Source organism: Bos javanicus, chromosome 13 (assembly GCF_032452875.1).
Source record: "Bos javanicus breed banteng chromosome 13, ARS-OSU_banteng_1.0, whole genome shotgun sequence".
NCBI lineage: Eukaryota > Metazoa > Chordata > Mammalia > Artiodactyla > Bovidae > Bos > Bos javanicus.
In genome coordinates, this window is record NC_083880.1 from 38,461,611 (window position 1) to 38,482,268 (window position 20,658).

General features: G+C 47.2%; 1 protein-coding gene across 2 annotated transcripts; it reads left to right on the plus strand.

Annotated features, from left to right (window-relative positions):
• Positions 1-1,945: 1,945 nt before the first annotated feature.
• Positions 1,946-17,329, plus strand: ZNF133 (zinc finger protein 133). Of its 2 annotated transcripts, none has more exons than XM_061436330.1 (5): positions 1,946-2,850; positions 3,743-3,918; positions 11,675-11,801; positions 12,201-12,296; positions 15,443-17,329. In XM_061436330.1, exons 3-5 carry the CDS (start codon positions 11,681-11,683, stop codon positions 17,128-17,130), a joined length of 1,905 nt encoding a protein of 634 aa, XP_061292314.1. In that variant the 5' UTR covers positions 1,946-2,850; positions 3,743-3,918; positions 11,675-11,680; the 3' UTR covers positions 17,131-17,329. The 2 variants fall into 2 exon arrangements, with proteins under 2 accessions (XP_061292314.1, XP_061292313.1); XM_061436329.1 differs by having other exon boundaries at positions 1,946-2,623.
• Positions 17,330-20,658: the final 3,329 nt, after the last annotated feature.

The window sequence follows — 20,658 nt, forward strand, 5'->3', positions numbered from 1 at the left end:
AAGAATCCGTTTGCAAGGCAGGAGACCCCAGTTCAATTCCTGGGTCGGGAAGATCCACTGGAGAAGGGATAGGCTACCCACTCCAGTATTCTCGGGCTTCCCTTGTAGCTCAGCTGGTAAACAATCTGCCTGCAATGTGGGAGACCTAGGTTTGATCGCTGGTTTGGGAAGATCCTCTGAAGGAGGGAAAGGTACCCACTCCAATATTTGGGCCTGGAGAATTCCATGGATTGTATGGGATGGCAAAGAGTCAGACACAACAGAGCAACTTTCACTTTCAACTATCTAGGACCAGCACTCTTTTTTTTCTCTATCTTGAATCCCCTCAGGGTGCATAGTTGGGGGTGACTGTAGTAGCCACAGCATCCTTTGTTTACTGATTTGGTAGGTGACATTCTCGACTTTTCTTTGTTCATTGCTGGTGAGGACTAAGAATGGTTACACAAAGGATGTTGTGGGCCATTAAGCCATCACATTACAGGCCCCCTGCCCCACGGTGAGCCCTTAGGGACCTCAGGATGGAAAAACAGAACACTCGATCTCAAGCCATCAGGCCCATCCCCATGTACTTCAGGGAACTAGGATGGGAAAGAACAGGATGCTCACCCTAGATAGCTAAGGTGCTTGTCAAAAGAATGCTTTCAGTGTACCCAGACTTTGGCATCTTCTGCTTCATAGAAAAGCACTAAATTCATTAACTTGATGTCTGGTTTTCCTTTATTAATAGTAATTTTTTGATGTTCTTATTATCTGTTTTATAAAACTCCAATACATCCTGGCTCCCCTGTCCTTCAAAGCAGTCCTTCAGAGGGAACTGAGAGGCTGCTTCCTAGGCTTGAGGTCCTCTGAAAATCTGCCTAATAAAATAGAATTCTCAGTTTTTAGGTTGTGCATATATATATATATATATATATTTTTTTTTTTTTTTTTAGTGGACTCTAATTTCTTGGTGAACTACTAGTCCTATTGCAGAGCAGAAAGGGATGTGGAGAGAGTGTCCAAGTCAGACTAGGGACTTTCCTTAGGGCAGGGGCTGAACTGAATTCACTGTGAATGAGGCAGCCTCCAGGCAAGAGAAGGGGACAGATGCACCATTAGGGAGCTGAGAAAGAATTGTAGGAAATGCTTGTCTCTCCTTGGCTTTGCAGGCCATGTGAACATCTTCTTGGTCTTCTAGATGACAAAACTTCAGAAAGCAAATCTAGGGGAAGTAAGGAAAACTGAGAGGGTGCCTTGGTGGAAACACCCTCCACAGTGAAGGGGGTGTGCTCCTCAGCTCCCCAGTGGGTGTGTCCCAGATGACACCAGTACCTCCCTGACCTCAATCAGAACCCTGAACAAAGACTCAGAGAGCTGTAGACCAAAAAGAAAAAGATGCTGTTTTAGTAAACAACGGGATGCTGCCTGCCATGAAGCCATCAACCTCTGCAGGCACTCTGAGGGTGCACATTTAGGGAAACTAAGGATGGAGAAAAACAGTATGCTGCCCCTAGATACTTCAGATGCATCTCAAAGGAATGATTTAAGGGAGCCCAGATTCTTTCATCTTCCCATAGTAGAAAAGTTCTGAATTCATAAAGCTGTCTGTTCCTTTGTGATCAGCAGTAACCTTTCGATGTTCAAACACCCTGTTTTCTTTTCAGCAAACTCCTACATATCCTGCTCCTCCCATAACCCTTTGAAGCAGTTCCTCAGAGCTGCGAGGCTGTCTCCTAGTTATAAGGCCATCAATTGAAACACAATTCTCAACTTTTAGGTTGTCATTCTTGATATTTTGCTTTTTCAAAGGATACTAAGAGGGGCTGAGCCCCAAGCTATGGTCTAACGGTGAGGCTTCTGTCCCCCAGAAGACGGATGAGATTGCCCATAAACGCGCGGACTGCGACAGAGGGACACGATCTAGGGAGAGCGGTGCGGGTGCGCTAGTTGGGGAAATGGGCTCGGAACCCAGGGCTGCCTCCTTTGACAGTAAGATCGCGGTAAGGTGCCTCGCCTTCTCAGTCTCAGTCCCCACCGTGGGTTTAAGTGAATTAAAGGGAGCTGGTCGACACCACGCCTGCGCGGCTCACGGACCCCTCCCTACGCGCCCAGACACAGCCTTGCTTTCCCTTCAAGCAAGCGTGGCCCGGAAACTGTTGTCCCCCCCGCCGCGCACCCCAGAAACTAAACGGAGATTCCCCGGGCACATCACTTCCGCCAGCCGAGGGGTGAGCCCAGCACCAGAGGCAGGAGTCACTGCAGGGATCACTGGGGAGTGTAGTCTTTAAGGCGGAGGCGTTAGCAAAGTGGGCACTGGAAGGAGACGTTTCACCCGGGGTCCTCTGTAAAAGAGGGGGCGGGGCGGAAATCCAGGTGCCACAGTGGCCATTCTCCCTTGGGCATGTTACCGAGAAACAGCTCCCTCAGAGGCCTCTGGGCGCGCCGAGCATCCTGGGAGATGTAGTCCCGGCGCTGGGCCGAGGATTCTGGGTAGTGTAGTCCTGGTGCTTGGCCGAGGATTCTGGGTAGTGTAGTCCTGGCGTCCTGGCCCAGCTGGTGGCTGGAGTGACCCCTTGATCCTCGCTGGTGAGTGTGGCGCTCGTGGGGCTCTAAGCTGCAGCCGTGCTCTTCATTGCGCGGAAAGGTAGGTCCTGAAAGTCTGGGCTGTTGGCTGGGCCTGACGCTGGGGACTGTGCGGGTGCCGGGCAGAGGAGGCGGCGGCGGGACGCACTGTCGCGGTTCAGGCCGTGCCCTCCCGGATGTCATATTTGGGATGTGAGCGCGCATCTTCGATGGACGTGAGCGAAGCTCAGCCGTGATGCCCAGTGGTGGCGGATGCCGGAATCCAGCCACGTCCCGGGGCTTCTGTGGGTGAGGACACGTTAGGCCTTGGCCGAAAGAGTGATGATGATGGGAGCGGGGAGGTCGCGCTTATCCTCAAGTCCCTGGGGGCCAGAGGGTTGAGTAAGTTGGCATGGGGCCCTGATGTTTCCCAGCTGCCGGGATGAGGGCCAGCCCGCCGCCAGGAGTTTTGGTGGGTGGTTTGCCGTGGGCATCATGTGCCTGGGATGGGCTGGGTGTGGAACGGGCCACTTTGGCAGCGATCTTGGGTGTGTTTTTGGCCGGTCGCCCCTGGATTCAGGCCTTGGAGGAAGAGGTTGTCTGAGGCCCACTGGGCAAGTTTCTCAAAGGTCCTGGAAACCTGCGTTGACCCCAGCAGTCACGGATGTGCGGGGCTCCAGTGTTTCCGGACTTCGGGATTTTGAGTTCCATTTTAAAGTTTTATTAAGGAGAGATTTTGGACAGATATAAATAGAACTCTACAGACCCACCATCCAGATGTAACCCTTGTCACCTGGGGAGCAATCTTGATTCATCTCAAAATGGCACACTGAGAAGCCTACAACCCACAGAGGTTCACTGTCCCTGCCCTACTTGAAGAGCTGCCAGCTTCATCCAGACTCTGTGACTTTGTAACGGTGTCACCTTGGATAAGGGACTGACTTCACTGTGCTTCAGTTTTCTCATCTGTAAAATAAAGATAATAAATCGTACTCCATTGGATTGTGAGGCTAGAATGAAGTAAGATGGTTCTGTGCCTGGAACTGTCTCTGATGTGTACAGCCCTAAGTACCCAGTCAGTAAGAACTTTGCTTAGGAAGGTCTGAGGCAAGAGTGGGTCAGCTCAGCCCTGGTGTCGGCAGCATTATTGGGGCAGGCTGTGTTCTCAGCGAGCTTCCCGCAGCCTTTTCTTCTGTGACAGGTCCATTCCTGATGCCTTTAACGAAGAGGGAAGTCTAAGGGCGTGAGTTTCCAGTGACTCTCCTGAACCTTTCTGCTCTTGTGCTGCCCAGAGAGGAAGCCTGGTGGGTGAGGGGAGGGCTCCTGACAGCCCGGACTCACGTGGGGACTGCTCGCCTTCCGTGTGCTGAACCAAAGGTGGGTTTCCTTCGCTCAGCCTTGACATCTTGTGCCCAGCACGCCCCGCCCGGGGATCAGAGCCCAGCTGGTTTCCCCAGGGGACATGGTCTGTGGTAGGGGTGGCTGCTGTCCCAGGGACTCTTGTTCAGACTCTGTGTCCTCCTTGACCACCCCCTCCTCCCCCATCCTTGTGGTGTGTTGAGGCCTGTGCACTCTCAGGCTTGTCTGTTGTGAAGGCCTCGGCCTTCTGTTCTGGTTCCATCCAGCGAGGCCCTCACTGCCTGTGTCCCCGTCCTGTCATCTCCCCTGCAGTTACCTCAGGAGGCAGCTCTAACATTAGAGCTTCCTGTAAAATAACCACAGGGTCATCACTACACTCAAGGGAATGAATAGCTGTTTCAGTCAGAGCAGCTCTGTTCAGAGGCAGGAGAGGGGAGGTGTGTGGCCGGGGAGGAATTCCGGGGGACAGTGTCCCTGTGTCTGGCCCTCCCCCCGTTCCTGACCTTGTGGACCTCAGTGAACACCCGCAGCTTGGCCTCTTTGCTCTTTCCAGGCTCACCTGCCCTGTCTCTCAGCAGCACATACACTGTGCCCTGGACCCCTCTCCTCCTGGTCCTCACTCCTGCTCCGCCCTCACTCTTATCTCTGCTCCACCTTCTTGTCCCTCTCCCCACCTGCCTCTTGCATTGGGCACCTGACGTCCACATACTGAACTTGGCACTCAGCCTGCTAGAAAGAGACCTTCCTAATCGTCTGCTTCTGTCCCAACTCCAAAGTCAGGATGCTTGGGTTCAAATCTCAGTTTTACCATGTCTAGCTGTGTGGCCCTGAGCTTGTTATTTCACCTCCCTGAGCCTTCTTTTCCTCATCTGCCAGATGGGAATCATCAGAATGGTGTCCACCTCCCGGGGATGTTGGAGGAGATAACCCTAGCAATGCAGTTACAGTGTGGGGCACATAAAGGCTAAGTAATTGTTAGAGTTACTTTAATGCCTCCAGCTTCTCCAAGTCTCCTCCTCAGTCTCCTCCCCGACTCCCAGCCTGGTCAGACCCTGCTTTACAGCTGCACAGAAGCATATTCCTTGTCTGCTTGTGTTTCCCCGAGCATTTCTGTTTCTGTGTCAACTGGTGATGAGCTGGGATGCTCTCCTCCTGCAGAGCAGCCTGCATATCCCCGGCAGTGTTCCCAGGTTCCCTGTTCATGGTGGGACCCTGGGGCTCAGGACTCCAGGGCTTAGGCTGTGTCATGACTGTCTGACCTTCCCACTGGACCAGGAGGTGGTTGTTAGAGGGTAGGGTACCTCATTTGCTCCTCTTGAGCCATCGATACAGTTCCTGTCACTGGGTTAGCCTAAGCAGGTGAAGACACCAGTGTCGTCTTTGCTAGGCCCCACACCCTCTCCACATGGTATCGGGCCTCTGCTTCTGTTTGGTCCCTCTAGCAGGGGTGCTGATATTCTTAACCTGGTGCCTTGGGCCCTCCAAGAGCATACAGACTTAAGCCTGTGACTGGCACAGCATCCCTTGTCGCACATTTGTGGGTGAAAGCAGGGATGAGATCAGCCTGAAGGAGCACCCAGTGTTTGATGAAATAATTTGAGCAGCAAAATAGTGATAATATTCTAATATAACCCCTAGGATAAGCTATGAATCCACACTGAAGTAAATAAGAAGGGACAACTCTTGGATTTCCCTGGTGATACAGTGCATAAGAATCTGGCTGCCAGTGAAGGGGTCATGGGTTCAATCCCTGGTCTGGGAAGATTCCACATGCCGTGGAGCAACGGAGCCTGTGCTCCATGACCACTGAAGCCACCGCAGCGAGAAGCCTGTACACTGCTGCGAAGAGTTGTCCCCGCTTGCCCAACTTGATAAAGCCTGCATGCAGCAATGAAGACCCAGCACAGCCAACAATAAATGAATTAATTTAAAAAAAAGAGAAGGGACAACTCTTGCTTACAGAATTCCAGCTAATGAATTTCAAAGGAAAGGAGGAGGTAGAACATTGTCATTTGGTCAATACTGCAGTAATAATGGTTGAAGACAGCTCCCACAAAGTGATGCTAAAATTATTTGGTAAAAGGTTGAAGAGAAACAGGATATTTGTATAATCTCAAAGTAACTCTCCCAAGATGTATATTAAATATAAAGGCACAATGAGTGACATCGTAATGAAAAAACCCAGCAGATGCTGCCTTAACCAAGTGATCAAGGTTAACATCATCAGTAGTAAAACATACCGATATCATGAACTCCTATCAAGGGGTATGAAAAGGGCATGTGACTTCTGAGATAGTCTAGCTAGAAGTGAACTAGGGTCATTCTAATCATTTTCTTCCCAAATCTGATAAATCACAATTGAGGGCTGTTCTTCAAAAATGTCATTCATGAAAGAAGGATTGGAGGAGATTAAAGATACATGACAGCTAATTGCAGTGCGAGAACCTCAGTTGAATCCTGGACCAGAAGAAGGAGGACATTAGTAGAAAAAACCTGTTGAAATGTGGTTATGAGCTGTAGTTTAGATAATAGTAATAATAATCAATGTTAATCTGGTTTTCATCATTATAGTATAGTTTTCTCAGATGTTAACATTAGAGAAAACTGGATTAAGGTTACACGGGAATTGATACTTTTGCAACTTCTAAGTCTGAAATTCAAAATGAAAAGTTCTATGGATTCATTATTATTACAGTGAATTGGATGTTGGATGAGTTCTGTTAAAGAATACTTCAGCATGTATAAATGCAATCATGTTTTTTCTCCTTGGTCCAGTTGATTAATACGTATAATATACAGTAATGAATTTCCTCATATTCAACCAGTCTTACATTTCTGGGCACTCTGTCTTGGTGAAATTAAAAAAAAAAAAATTTTGTTTATTTATTTATTTGGCTCCGCTGGGTCTTAGTTGTGGCACGTGGGGTCTAGTTCTCTGACCAAGGATTGAACCCAGGCCCCTTGCATTGGGAGTGCGAAGTCTTAGCCACCTGACCACCAGGGAAGTCCCCGAAATATTTTCTTATTGCTTTGAATGATATTCTTCTTGCCATGCATTTAAAGTCATAAAATATATATAACATAAGATTTACCATCTTAACTGTTTTAAGTCTATAGTCCAGTATCATTAAGTACATTCATATTGTTGTGCAACCGTTCACACTCTCCATTTCCAGAACTTTTCAGAATGAAACTCTATCCCCATTAAACAATAACTCAGTTTCCCCTTCCTCCTAGCTCCTGTCAACCATCGTTCTACTTTGTGTATATGGATTAGTCTAGGTACCTCATATAAGTGGAATTTTATATCTGTCCTTTTGTATCTGGTTTGTTTGACTTAGCATAGTATCTTTAATGTTCATCCATGTTGTAGCATGTGTCAGAATTTCTTTTCTAAGGCTTAATAATATTCCATTATATACATACACACACACACGCACACACACACACACACACACACACACACACACCGCTCTTTGTTTATCTATTTGTCTATTGACAGACACTTGGATTTCATCTGCAGTTTGGCTATTGTGAATAATGCTGCTCACATGAGTGTACAAATATCTATTCAAGTCCCTGCTTCCAATTCTTTTGGGGAAATACCCAGAAGTGGAATTGGTGGATCATATGCTAATGTGTATTTTTACATTTTTGAGGAACTGCTGTGCTGTTTTCCATAGTGCTTGCACCATTGTACATTCCCACCTGCAGTGCACGTGAGTTGAATGATGATTTTGAAAAGTCTCATGGAAGTCTGGTATATTTTTTGTCTAGAGTCACTTAGGAGTTTTCTTGTTATTCTTCAGAGCCTGATAGTTTTTCCAGTAGAAATATACCTTGAAGCTGTTGGCTATGTGTCAGCTTCTCCCTGGTACTTTGTAGGCCCTTCATATTTTGATTCAGGTCATCTTTTTTTCCCAATTTTTACTGTAGTACAGTTGCTTATATGCAGAGTACATCATGAGAAATGCTGGGCTGGAAGAAGCACAAGCTGGAATCAAGATTGCCGGGAGAAATATCAATAACCTCAGATATGCAGATGACACCACCCTTAGGGCAGAAAGTAAAGAGGAACTAAAAAGCCTCTTGATGAAGGTGAAAGAGGAGAGTGAAAAAGTTGGCTTAAAACTCAACATTCAGAAAACGAAGATCATGGCATCTGGTCCCAACACTTCATGGGAAATAGATGGGGAAACAGTGGAAACAGTGTCAGACTTTATTTTTTGGGCTCCAAAATCACTGCAGATGGTGACTGCAGCCATGAAATTAAAAGATGCTTACTCCTTGGAAGACAAGTTATGACCAACCTAGATAGCATATTGAAAAGCAGAGACATTACTTTGCCAACAAAGGTCGGTCTAGTCAAGGCTATGGTTTTTCCTGTGGTCACGTATGGCTGTGAGAGTTGGACTGTGAAGAAAGCTGAGCGCCGAAGAATTGATGCTTTTGAACTGTGGTGTTGGAGAAGACTCTTGAGAGTCCCTTGGACTGCAAGGAGATCCAATCAGTCCATTGTGAAGGAGATCAGCCCTGGCATTTCTTTGGAAGGAATGATGCTAAAGCTGAAACTCCAGTACTTTGGCCACCTCATGCGAAGAGTTGACTCATTGGAAAAGACTCTGATGCTGGGAGGGGTTGGGGGCAGGAGGAGAAGGGGACGACAGAGGATGAGATGGCTGGATGGCATCACTGATTTAATGGACGTAAGTCTGAGTGAATTCCGGGAGTTGGTGATGGACAAGGAGGCCTGGCGTGCTGCGATTCATGGGGTTGCAAAGAGTCGGACACGACTGAGTGACAGAACTGAACTGAACTTAACAGTTGATTTACATTGTTGTGTTAATTTCAGGTGTACAGAAAAGTAATTCAGTTATACATATACATATGTTCATTCTTTTTCAGATTCTTTTCTCAGATAGGTTATTACATAGTATTGAGTAGGGTTCGCTGTCCTATATAGTATGGTCTAGTTGGTTACCTGTCTATATACTTTATTTATTATATATTGTAGTGTATATATGTTAATCCCAAACTCCTAATTTATTCCTCCCCCCACCACACACACACACATCCCCTTTGGTAACCATATGTTTTGTTTTTTTAAGTGTGTGAGTCTGTTTCTGTTTTATAAATAAGTTCATTTATATCATTTTAAAAACTTAAGTGCCACGTATGAGTGATATATTTGCCTTTGTTTGACTTACTTTATTTAGTATGATAATCTCTAGGTCCATCCATGTTGCTGAAAATGACATTATTTCATTCTTTATATGGCTGCGTAATAGTCCATTGTACAAAGATGTACTACATTTTTAAAAAAAATTTTATTTATTCATAGCTGTGCTGGGTCTCACTGCTGCTTGGGCTTTTCTCTGGCTGCGGCAGGTGGGGGCTGCTCTCTAGTGGTGGCGCACGGGCTTCTTACTGAGGTGGCTTCTCTTGTGGCAGAGCACGGGCTGTAGGGCACAGGTTCAGTAGTTGTGGCACACGGGTTTAGTCGCTCCAAGGCATGTGGGATCTTCCCAGATCAGGGATTGAACTCGTGTCTCCTGAATTCACAGGACTCTGTACCACTGAAACTGTGTGAATACAGGTGGATTCTTTACCCCTGAGCCGCCGGGGAAGGCTGTACCACATCTTCTTTATCCATTCCTCCGTTGGTGGACATTTAGGTTGCTTCCGTGTGTTGGCTATAATAAATAGTGCTGCAGTGAACACTGGGTGCATGTATATTTTCGAATTATGACTTTCTCTGGATATGTGCCCAGGAATGGGACTGCTGGATCATATGGTAGTTCTATTTTTAGTTTTTTAAAGAACCTCCATACTGTTCTCTAGAGGGTCTGTTACGAATTTTACATTCCCATCAACAGTGTGGGAGGGGTCCCTTTTCTCTACATCCTCTCCCGTATTTATTGTTTGTGGACTTTTTGAGGATGGCCGTTCTGACTGGTGTGAATTGTACTTTGATTTGCATTTCTCTAACAAAAAAGTCCGTCTAGTCAAGGCTATGGTTTTTCCAGTAGTCATATATGGATGTGAGAGTTGGACTGTGAAGAAAGCTGAGCACCGAAGAATTGATGCTTTTGAACTGTGGTGTTGGAGAAGACTCCTGAGAGTCCCTTGGACTGCAAGCAGATCCAACAAGTCCATCCTAAAGGAGATCAGTCCTGGGTGTTCATTGGAAGGACTGATGCTGAGGCTGAAACTCCAATACTTTGGCCACCTTTTGCGAAGAGTTGACTCATTGGAAAAGACCCTGATGCTGGGAGGGATTGGGGGCAGGAGGAGAAGGGGACGACAGAGGATGAGATGGCTGGATGGCATCACCGACTTGATGGACATGAGTTTGGATGAACTCCGGGAGTTGGTGATGGACAGGGAGGCCTGGCATGCTGTGATTCATGGGGTTGCAAAGAGTCGGACACAACTGTGCAACTAAACTGAACTGAACAATTAGTGATGTTGAGCCTCTCTTCATGTGTCTCTTGGCCATGTGTCCATCTTCTTTAGAGTCTGTGGCTGAAACTTGAAGACATTACGCTGAATGAAATAAGCCAGACACAAAAGGACAGACACTGTATGATTTCACATATTTGGGATACCTAGAATAGCCAAATGCATGGAGACAGTAAAATGATGGTTGGTTACCAGGGTTTGTGAGAAAGGGCATTGTGGTTAATGGCCACAGAGTTTCAACGTGAGATGATGAACCAGTTCTGGAGATGGATAGTGGTGATGGTTGTACCACATTAAGTGCGAGCATGCTTAATGTACTGAAATGTACACTTCACATGGTAAAAATAGTAAAATGCTTATGTATGTTTTACAATCATTTAAAACCCACAAGCTGTCCTGCGCTCGACCTGTTCTGCATTTCTCCCACTTAGTGCCTTTTATTCCTCCTGAGTGGTCCTACATCCCGGGATTCAGGCTTCCTCTCCTCCTTGGCGCAGGTGTCCTCTTCTGTGCTCCCCATACACCTCATCGGGAACACCTGGCACATTTCTCTTCCCTAGACTCCTGTGCTTCGTTCAAGACCAAGTTCCTGGGCCTCTTGTGAAAACCTCTCCTGATGTCCCTGTTGCAGGGTGCTTTCCACTTTGAAACAGTGTCGCGATAAAGGCAGTAAAGTTGGGCAGGGTGTGAGAATGGCATGTGAGATGAATTCTGGACTGAATGGCAGGGACGTCCACCCTGAGCACCACAGTGTGGGACAGGACGTTTAGTGGACTGCTACCCACAGTTGAAAAAGCGGAGATGCTAGCTGATGGCTGGGATGGGCTCCAAACCAGGGCAGTAGGGTTCAAATTCGTGCTCATGACCATTCCCTGCTGGTTGGTGCCTCTCAGGGAAGGAGGGCCGGAGGGGCTGTGGGATTCAGGGAGGGACTGAGTTGTGTTTGGTCTTTGCCATAACTGAATTGTGTGAACCTCAGTCATTCGGATGCTTCAACACTAATACCGTGGTTCAGACTATTCTTTTAAATTCTTAAAACTCAAAAGTCTGGCGCTTTCCCTCAACATAAAGCTCCTGAAAGTTACAGGCTATTTTTGTATGTATTCTCCACATCAGCCCAGCTACGACCTTGAACGTGTTGACAAGTGCCACTGCCCAGGTGGTGACAGGGCTTTAAAGATCTTGGAATACAGAGCACCAGGGTGAAAGGCAGGATCTCACCTGCCTCCCCTGGGCCGCCTCCCCCTTGCCCCTTACCCTGAGGCCTGGGCAGGGCTGGCTCCCGGGTGAACAGGGCTGTTTTGTGTTACAGGCACACATGGCATTCAGAGATGTGGCTGTGGATTTCACCCAGGATGAGTGGGTGCTGCTGAGCCCTGCTCAGAGGTCCCTGTACCGGGAGGTGATGCTGGAGAACTACAGCAACCTGGTCTCACTGGGTAAGCCTGCATCTCTTAGGACCCGGGTCCTGACTGCTGGCAACTTGGAGCAGCCCTCTTGCTTTCTGGCCTTACCTTTGGGTTGGACTCCAAAGCAGAGACACTCTATAAACGTGTACAGCTGTGTATATATGTGTGTGATACTCCGCATTTCTAGCCTCCTCCCGCAGGCTCTCTGGTAAGCACTGCATCTCTTCCTAGTCAGTATCTTCTAGTAAACGAGGGAGGTGTTCTCTCACAGCATGAAGTCGGGTCAGTGAACTCCCATCCTGGCTTCCCTTCCCTGGGGGAGCTCACCACTCTCACATCTTCCCCACCACCTTTAGAAATCCTCCCCCCTGGTGTGGCTCTGAGTGCAGGATAACCTGCAACCATCTTGTTCTCTTTTCCTCTGAGCAGGCATTCCATTTTCTAAACCAGAACTCATCACCCAGCTGGAGCAAGGGAAGGAGACCTGGAGAGAAGAGAGGAAATGCTCGCCCGTCAGCTGCCTGGGTGAGTAGGGACCCTGGGTGGTTCAGAGGGCTGGGGGTGGGGAGGTCTTTCTGCCGGGCCCTGGCAGGTCACCGTATGCACTGCCCTCCTGGCCTCCTTCCAGACCTGCAGCGGCACCCGAGCGTCCTGGTGTCTCGTCTCCCTGCACTGGGTTTGCCGTCTCTGCCTCACTTAGTTCTCTCCCACATACATAGTTTGGTGGCTCTTGTTACTATATTTTTAAAAGGATATTTTCCCTGGATTAGAATTTTAGATTGGCTTATTTTTTCACCACTTTAAGGATACTGTTCCCCTGTTCAGGCCTCCCATTGTTTCTGATAAGAAATCAGCTGTCATTTCCACAGTTATTGCTTTGTTTTTTTGTTACTTTTTAACCCTCTGGTACTTTCAGAGCTTTCTGTATTTTGGTGTTCAGCTGTTTGACTGCGATGTCACTATTTTTCCTGTCATAGCGTGTGCTCAGATTTTTGAACCTATAAATTTATGGTTAGAGCCACATTGGGGAGATTTTTGGACATGATTCTTTCATGATTCTTTTGTTCCCTTCTGTTTCCTTCTTTTTGGAATGATAGTTACATGTGTATTAGTCCACTTTACATTGTCCCACAGTTTACTGAGCCTGTTTTTTTTTTTTTATAACTTTCCATTTTTGTGATGATGCTTCCCAGTTGTTCATTAACGAAGAGCAGATTTTCCTTTACCTTCTTTAACAGAAAAGCAGATACTTAGAAGATACATTTTTAAGTGAAAAATTGCAAAACAATGTTTATTACATAGTTGGGTTTGTGTGAAAGACTGTGTCAAAATGTATATGTGAACATAGACATCTGCATTATTATTCACCATGATCAGTGGTTAGCCTGGGGGGTAGAGAATTGGAAAGAATGGAGTTTCTGGGGAGTTTTTTGACTTGGCATTCTTTTTAAATGATAGAGGAATAGATAACTGTAGGGAATTGTGTGTTTTTTAGCTTTTAAAATACTGTTGACAATTTCATAATAAAGAGAAGTATGTGTTTTTTTTTTCTGTAAGAGATTTTCTATTTCTCAGTTTTATCAAATTTGAAAGCTTAGTTAATTTTGTCTTAAAATCAAGGGAAATAGCATATATAATAGAAATCATTTATATTTTTCAAGTTTTTATATCCTTGTTTTTGGTCTGCTAAGAGTCATAGCAGATTACTCGCCAATGTCATTGTAATTTATATCAAATCCTCCATTTCTTTCTAAGTTTTTGCTATATATTTCACTTCAGTGTACTGTTAGGCATGTAAAGGTTCATGACAATTTTATCTCATTCATTAATGAAGTTTTTAATGTTAAAATTCTTTTGTTCTATATTATATTCCTTAAACTTTCATTTTTTTCTAAAAAACTTTTTTTATTTTACATTGGTGTATACTGATGAACAATGTTGTGATAGTTTCAGGTGGACAGTGAAGGGACCCAGCCACACACATACATGTGTCCACTCTCCCCCAAACTCCCCTTCCACCCAGGCTGTCACATAACACGAGCACTGTTCCCTGTGCTGTAGAGTAGGTCCTCGTCACTTATCCATTTCAAATAGAGTCGTGTGTTACATACCAATCCTACTATTTCTTATTAGTCTTAGCACCTGCTTTGTTGTGGCTCTTTGTTTTTTAGAGAGTTTTGGTATGATATCTAATGTGATTTGCGGTGTCACGTAGCTGCTATTGCATTTTCTGCCAAACCAACTGTTATCTTTGAATAGGGACTTTGGCCCTTTCACATTTACTGGAACAGCTGATGGATTTCATGGGACTTACTTAGGGACTGTAGGGCAGGTGCAGAGGCACTTAGGGAAGAGCTCAAGGTAGAGGCAGCAGCATCTCTCCTAGCTCAGGCTGCTGAAACACAGCAGCAGAATTCATGGCAGAAGCAAAAGGTTTTACTGTGTTTCTGGAGGCTCGCAGTTCTTGGTTGGCAGAGGTGTTGGCAGTTCCCTCCTGGACTTTGAATGGCCACCTCCTCACTCTGTCCTAACCCGGCCTTTCTGAGGCTGCACATCCTGGCTTTCCTCCTACAGGGAGGTCACCAGACATATCGATTAGAGCCTTATGACTTCTTTTAACCTTAATCACCTCTTTGAAGGCCCTGTCTCAGAATACAGTAGCATTCTCTACTGATGGAATAATTCTAGAATGTAGATGTATACACAGTTGGTTTTCAAAAGTTCAGTTCATCAGTGAATGCAAGTGTTCAGGCAGATGCAGTGAGGTCTGGACCTGGTTCCTCAGACTATGTGATCCTGCATTCCGCCAGCTGAGTAGAACCAGCAGTGCTGAAGCAAGGTGTTCAGTGTTGACATCTCCTTACGAGAGGTACTATGAGAAGAAAACTTTTATATTGATTCCTGGTGCCATTTTTATTTTGGTTAATTATGGAAGTTAACAAGACTCAAACTGATCCGTGGCACCAGTCATTGGGGGACCTAGACCGTGTGTGTGCTGTCTACTGCTGAAAGCCTCCCGAAAGTGAAAGTGAAAGAAAGTGTTAGTCACTCAGTTGTGTCCAGCTCTTCTGCAGGTTCCTCTGTCCATGGATATTCTCCAGACAAGAATGCTAGAGTGGGTTGCCGTTTCTTCCTCCAGGGGCTGTTCCCGACGCAGGGGTCAAACCTGTGTATGCTGCATTGGCAGGCAGATTCTTCCCTGTCTGAGCCACCAGGGAAGCCCTGCCTTGTGGGAATTCTGGTCCAGAGTAGGCCTCTAATAAGTATTTGTGCGTGAGTCGGGACCCTCCAGGTTCAGGTGTCTCACATGTGGTATCTAACCACTCCACTGTGTTGCCTCCTACACCAGGGTCTTCCAGGCTCAGGGACAGCTCTCTTCTTCCACCCCATCCTCCCAGGGAGACAGGGAAAGAGAAAGACGTTTCCATGTGGGTCCTCTGGTTAGAGCTCTCTTGGTCACAGACAATCCCTTTGGACCCTGTTTGTGTCACTGGGTGGCTGTGCGTTAGGAGGTCGTTGTAGTGGGTCCTCTGCAGGAAGTCTTGCTGGGTGGCCCTGAAGATGTAAACATTTTGAAGAACAGGGACTGGAGTCTTAACCATCAGACCAGGCAGAACTGCTTTGGCGGCTCCACGTCTCAGTTCTGACTCAGACTCTTCTCTCTGCCACAGAACCAAAGCCAGAACTCCACCTCTGTCCTTTCTGCCCTCCGGATCTCTGCAGTCAGAAATTCCACATGCAGCAGGTGCTGTGTAGTCCCCCACCCTGGATCTTCACGTGCCTGTATGCCGAAGATCCCGTCCAGCCAGGAGACCTGTGCCTGGAGGACCAGCAGCAGCAGGCCGCTGGTGGTAGTGCCTGGATCGAGGAAGTGGAAGGGCAGGAGGGAGAAGGTGCCCGGCCTTTGTTTGGAAAGACAGAGAAAAGTACTGTAGAAGCATTCCCCAGGCCACCCCAGAGGCAGCCAGTCATCTCTGGGGGTGGGGTCCCAGGTATGGAGATAGAGGCCGGCCCTGCACAAATGGGGACCCCTGAGGAAACAGACAGGCTGTTGAAGAGGATCGAAGTCCTGGGGTTTGGGACTGTCAACTGTGGAGAGTGTGGACTGGGTTTCAGCAAGATGACGAACCTGCTCAGTCACCAGAGGATCCACTCCGGGGAGAAGCCCTACGTGTGTGGGGTGTGTGGGAAGGGCTTCAGTCTAAAGAAGAGCCTGGCCAGACACCAGAAAGCGCACTCCGGGGAGAAGCCCCTCGTGTGTGGGGAGTGTGGGCGGGGCTTTAACCGGAAGTCGACGCTCATCATACACGAGAGGACACACTCCGGCGAGAAGCCGTACATGTGCGGTGAGTGCGGGCGAGGCTTCAGCCAGAAGTCGAACCTCATCATCCACCAGAGGACACACTCTGGGGAGAAACCCTACGTGTGCCAGGAGTGCGGGAAAGGCTTCAGCCAGAAGTCAGCCGTCGTCAGGCACCGAAGGACACACCTGGAGGAGAAGACCATCGTGTGCGGCGACTGCGGGCTGGGCTTCAGCGACAGGTCGAACCTCATCTCGCACCAGAGGACACACTCAGGGGAGAAGCCGTATGCCTGCAAGGAGTGTGGGCGCTGCTTCCGGCAGAGGTCCACACTCGTCAACCACCAGAGGACACACTCGAAGGAGAAGCCTTACGTGTGTGGCGTGTGCGGACACAGATTCAGCCAGAATTCAACCCTCATCTCGCACAGGCGCACACACACTGGGGAGAAGCCTTACGTGTGTGGGGTGTGTGGGCGGGGCTTCAGTCTCAAGTCCCATCTCAATAGGCACCAGAACACGCACTCCGGGCACAAGCCCATCGTGTGCAAGGACTGCGGGCGTGTCTTCAGCCAGCAGTCCAACCTCATCCGACACCAGAGGACGCACTCGGGGGAGAAGCCCCTGGTGTGTGCGGAGTGCGGGCGAGGCTTCAGCCAGAAGTCCAACCTCGTGGCACACCAGAGGACGCACTCCGGGGAGAAGCCGTATGTGTGCAGGGAGTGTGGGCGGGGCTTCCGCCACCAGTCGGGCCTCATCCGGCACCGCCGCACACACACAAGGGAGCAGCCGTACAACTGCCGGCTGTGCGGGCGAGGCTTCGGCAACAAGTCCGCCCTGCTCATGCACAAGTGGTCACACTTGGAAGAGAACTCCTGTCTGTGCACAGAGTGTGGCCAAGGCTTTCCCCACAAGTCACACCTCATCCTCCACCAGATGACACACCAGGGGAGGATGCCGCACGTGTGCAAGGCATGCGGGCAAGGCTTCAGCCAGAAGTGCCACCTCAGCAGACATAGGAGGAATGTGTGCCCACCACAGACCACTGTTTCAGTCTGACCCCGAGGCCCCGCGGGAGCATCCTTACTGACCCCCTCACCCGCTCCAAGAGCGCAGACTAAATCAAAACATTTTACGCTCTTCTTGAAAACGCATTCCCTAAGCGGTCAAAAAGACATGTGAACTCAGTTTACTTCCTCTACCCCAAGTTGTCGTGTTTGGGGCCTTTTGTTCTAATAAAACTCTGCTGCTTTACAAATCTGTGGCCTCAACTGCCTCTCTCATTCACCCACCTATAAAGGTAGGGAATCAGGGGTGGTACAGAAATCTCGAGCTTCTGAGGCCGTGGTTCTGCAGTAATGCAGTCCTTTGGATGACATAAGAACTGAGTCAGTCTGTGATTCTTGGACAGTCTGGTCCTTTGTAGAGGGAGAGGATCCCGGAACTGTGTTCAGGGGATTGGGGCGAGGGAGGGGGTCTTCCAGGAAACACGACCTCCCCTAAGCCGCTCACTCTCACCTGCAGCCCCCTCCCCACTCTCCCCGAACTCCCGTGGCAGCCCCCTACTGGCTTGCCTCCTTTGCGCTCTCTGCTGCCTCCTCCTCGCTCTCAGATGTCTCTACTTCTGCCTTTGCTCAATCAAATCAGTGGTTAGGACCACTGCTACTGTTTAGAACCACTGCTACTGCTTAGAGTTAGGGTAAACACACCACGAATAAGTGTGTGTCAGCTGCTTAACCTCGAAGAAATGAACAAACATCTAAACACTTAAATCATGTATAAGTAGGAAATCTGAACAGACTAACACGAAGGAGATTGAGTTAGTAATCAAAAACCTTCCAAAATAGCCTGAAATCAGATGGCCTGATCGGCAACTTCTAGCATTTAAAGGATTAACACCCATTCTCAAAATCTTACCAAAAAAGACTCTTCCTAAATCATTCTGTGAGGCCAGTATTACCCTATTAGCAAAACCTGACAAAGACAACACAGGGAAACTACAGACACCTAACCCTTATGGATATAGACGGAGAAACCCTTGACACAGTATTAGCAACCAAATCCAGCAGCATATGAAAAGGATTTTCACACTGTGACTGAGTGGTTTCCTGGCTCAACATAGGAAAAAAAATCAATACATCATGTAAACAGAATAAAGTGGGGGGGGGGGGGAGCAAACACATTCCATTTATATGAAATATCCAGGATAAGCCAAAGCAAAGAGACAGAAGGCATGATAGTGGCTGCCAGAGACTAAGAGAAGAGGAAATGGGGATGACTGTTCCCCATTAACAATAAAGGACTGCCTTTGTGGGTAAAAAAAATGTTCTGGAACTCCATGGTAATGATGGCTGCAGAACATTGGAAATGTTAAAAACCATTGAACTGTATACTTTAAAAATGGCCAAAATGGTAAACTTTATATTACCTGAATCTTACCTCAATTAAAAATTTTAATCTTACCCACCCAAATCTTGTCATTGGAGGAAAAATAAAAACCCGGGGCCACAGAAATACCTGGGACCTAGAATTGCCAACATAAGATAAAGCACAACACACACTCGGTAAAACCCTAAACTGGCAGTGACAGCATTTCAATTGTTAAAAAAAAAAATGAAGTTTTCCAAAGCAAATTCTTTGTCATACTTGGAAGCAACTCAAATGAATGAGAGAAATGGTTCTGAGAAACCAGAGGCTTTGCTCTATTTTTAGATCAGAGCTGATCCTTTGGGATTGCTAAATCCTCTGAGTGTCTATTTATTAATCTGTTAAGTGTGGAAGCAAACATTTCAGAAGCAGGTGTAGCCACCCTGCTGGCCAGCCGGCCAGAATGCCCGGCTCTATAATGTCAGTTTGAGGAGAAGAAAGAAAGCAAAATGTAGTGTTCTGATCTCTGCTCGAGCTGGATACAGTATTATAGAGAAGAACAACTCAGTCCTTACGGAATACCAGGACAGTCCACAGCCAAAGGCCGTGTCTGTGCCCCTGTCTCTCGGTGCTCCCGGTCAGCCAGAGGGGCTGCCTGCACAGAGGAGAGGTGTAGCCAGGGATGTTCTCATCAAAGGTGGGGAACTGCCTGTAGGATCAAGGAATGATGACAAGGACCTGGAAAGTCAGAGGAGAGAAAGCCGAACCCAGGAAAAATTGGAGGGAGAATTTTTAGGTATGAAAACAACAGCTATAGATTCCAGAGAGAGAGACTCCTGTGCCTGGACTTTAGGGGGTGTATTAGGGAAGTAAGATAAATTGTTACTAATGGTCAGGTCAAATCCTGGAGGGCTTCAAAAACCACCTTGAGAAATCTAGAATTGGAATTATAAAGGAAAGGGACAAAATAAAATACTGAGGCATTTAAACCACGGGAGAAACTTGATGAAAGCGTTTTAAAAAAACAAAAACAAAAAACAGCCTGACAATAACTATTACTCAGGTTTGGATGTAGATGGTAGGAGAGAAAAGGTAAGATGCCTGGCCTGTTTCAAGTCAACCATTAAATATCTTTCAAAGCTAGCACACATTTCTACTTTTGCTATTTTATCTCAAACCTGAAGGCCACCATATGCTTCCAGCTGCATCTGTAGCTCCTTTTTTTTTTCTCTCTCTTTTAAAGCATATCTCCACTCTCCATGCATCGAACTGCAGAGATTCCTACCAGGGCTCCGATTGCTGAGTAAACAATGGTGGTTTCCATTCTGAAAAAAATAACCCTGCTGCCCACCGCCCTGAGAATGTGGTGTGGGAACCAAGGGATGATTAGGTCTTAGTTGGTAAATTTTCATGTTGTCTAGTGGAGTTGAAGGAGCCTTTTCAGACATTCCCTTCACATTGTGGTGGTGGTTTAATCACTAAGTTATGTCTGACTCTTGTGATCCCATGGACTGTAGCCCTCCAGGCTCCTCTGTTTATGGTATTTCCCAGGCAAGAACACTGGAATGGGTTGCCATTTCCTGCTCCAGATCTTCCTGGCTGGGGGATCAAACCCACATCTCCTGCATCACAGGCAATCTGTTGCCTTTCAGGCAGATTCTGTGTTCTTTTTAAAGAGAGAAACTTGCCAACTGACTCAGGCTGAGGTTCTGACTAATGGCATTCTTTATTCCTCGTGATTTGAATCTAGATGTTATAAAAACAGTGGTGAAGCTGCCTGTATCTGAGTCAGTATAAATGCCAAGCCTCCCTGCCTGCTGCTTCTGTACCCAAGAAGAGAATTAATCACCTATGTCTCTGCTTCAGATTCTCTAAAACTCTTTCAGCTGTATTCCCTGAGAAAATAGCAGCAAATTCGGAATCTGTCTAAACTCCATTTAATGGCAATTTCTCATGGCCTATTGGTTAATAAATCATATCTGGAGTTATTTGTTAAAAAATAATGATTCCCTGGCGATCTAGTGGTTAGGACTGTGCACACCCACTGTGGGGGCCTGGGTTTGGTCCCTGGTCTGGGAACTAAGATCATACAAGCCTCAAGGTGTGGCAAAAAAAGAAAACAACTCACCACCACCACCAAAAAAGAATAAAGAATATATAGGTAAGCTTATCACTGAAAATCCATAGTTAGACAAGTGCTGTAGTTGCCCTACCATTGTC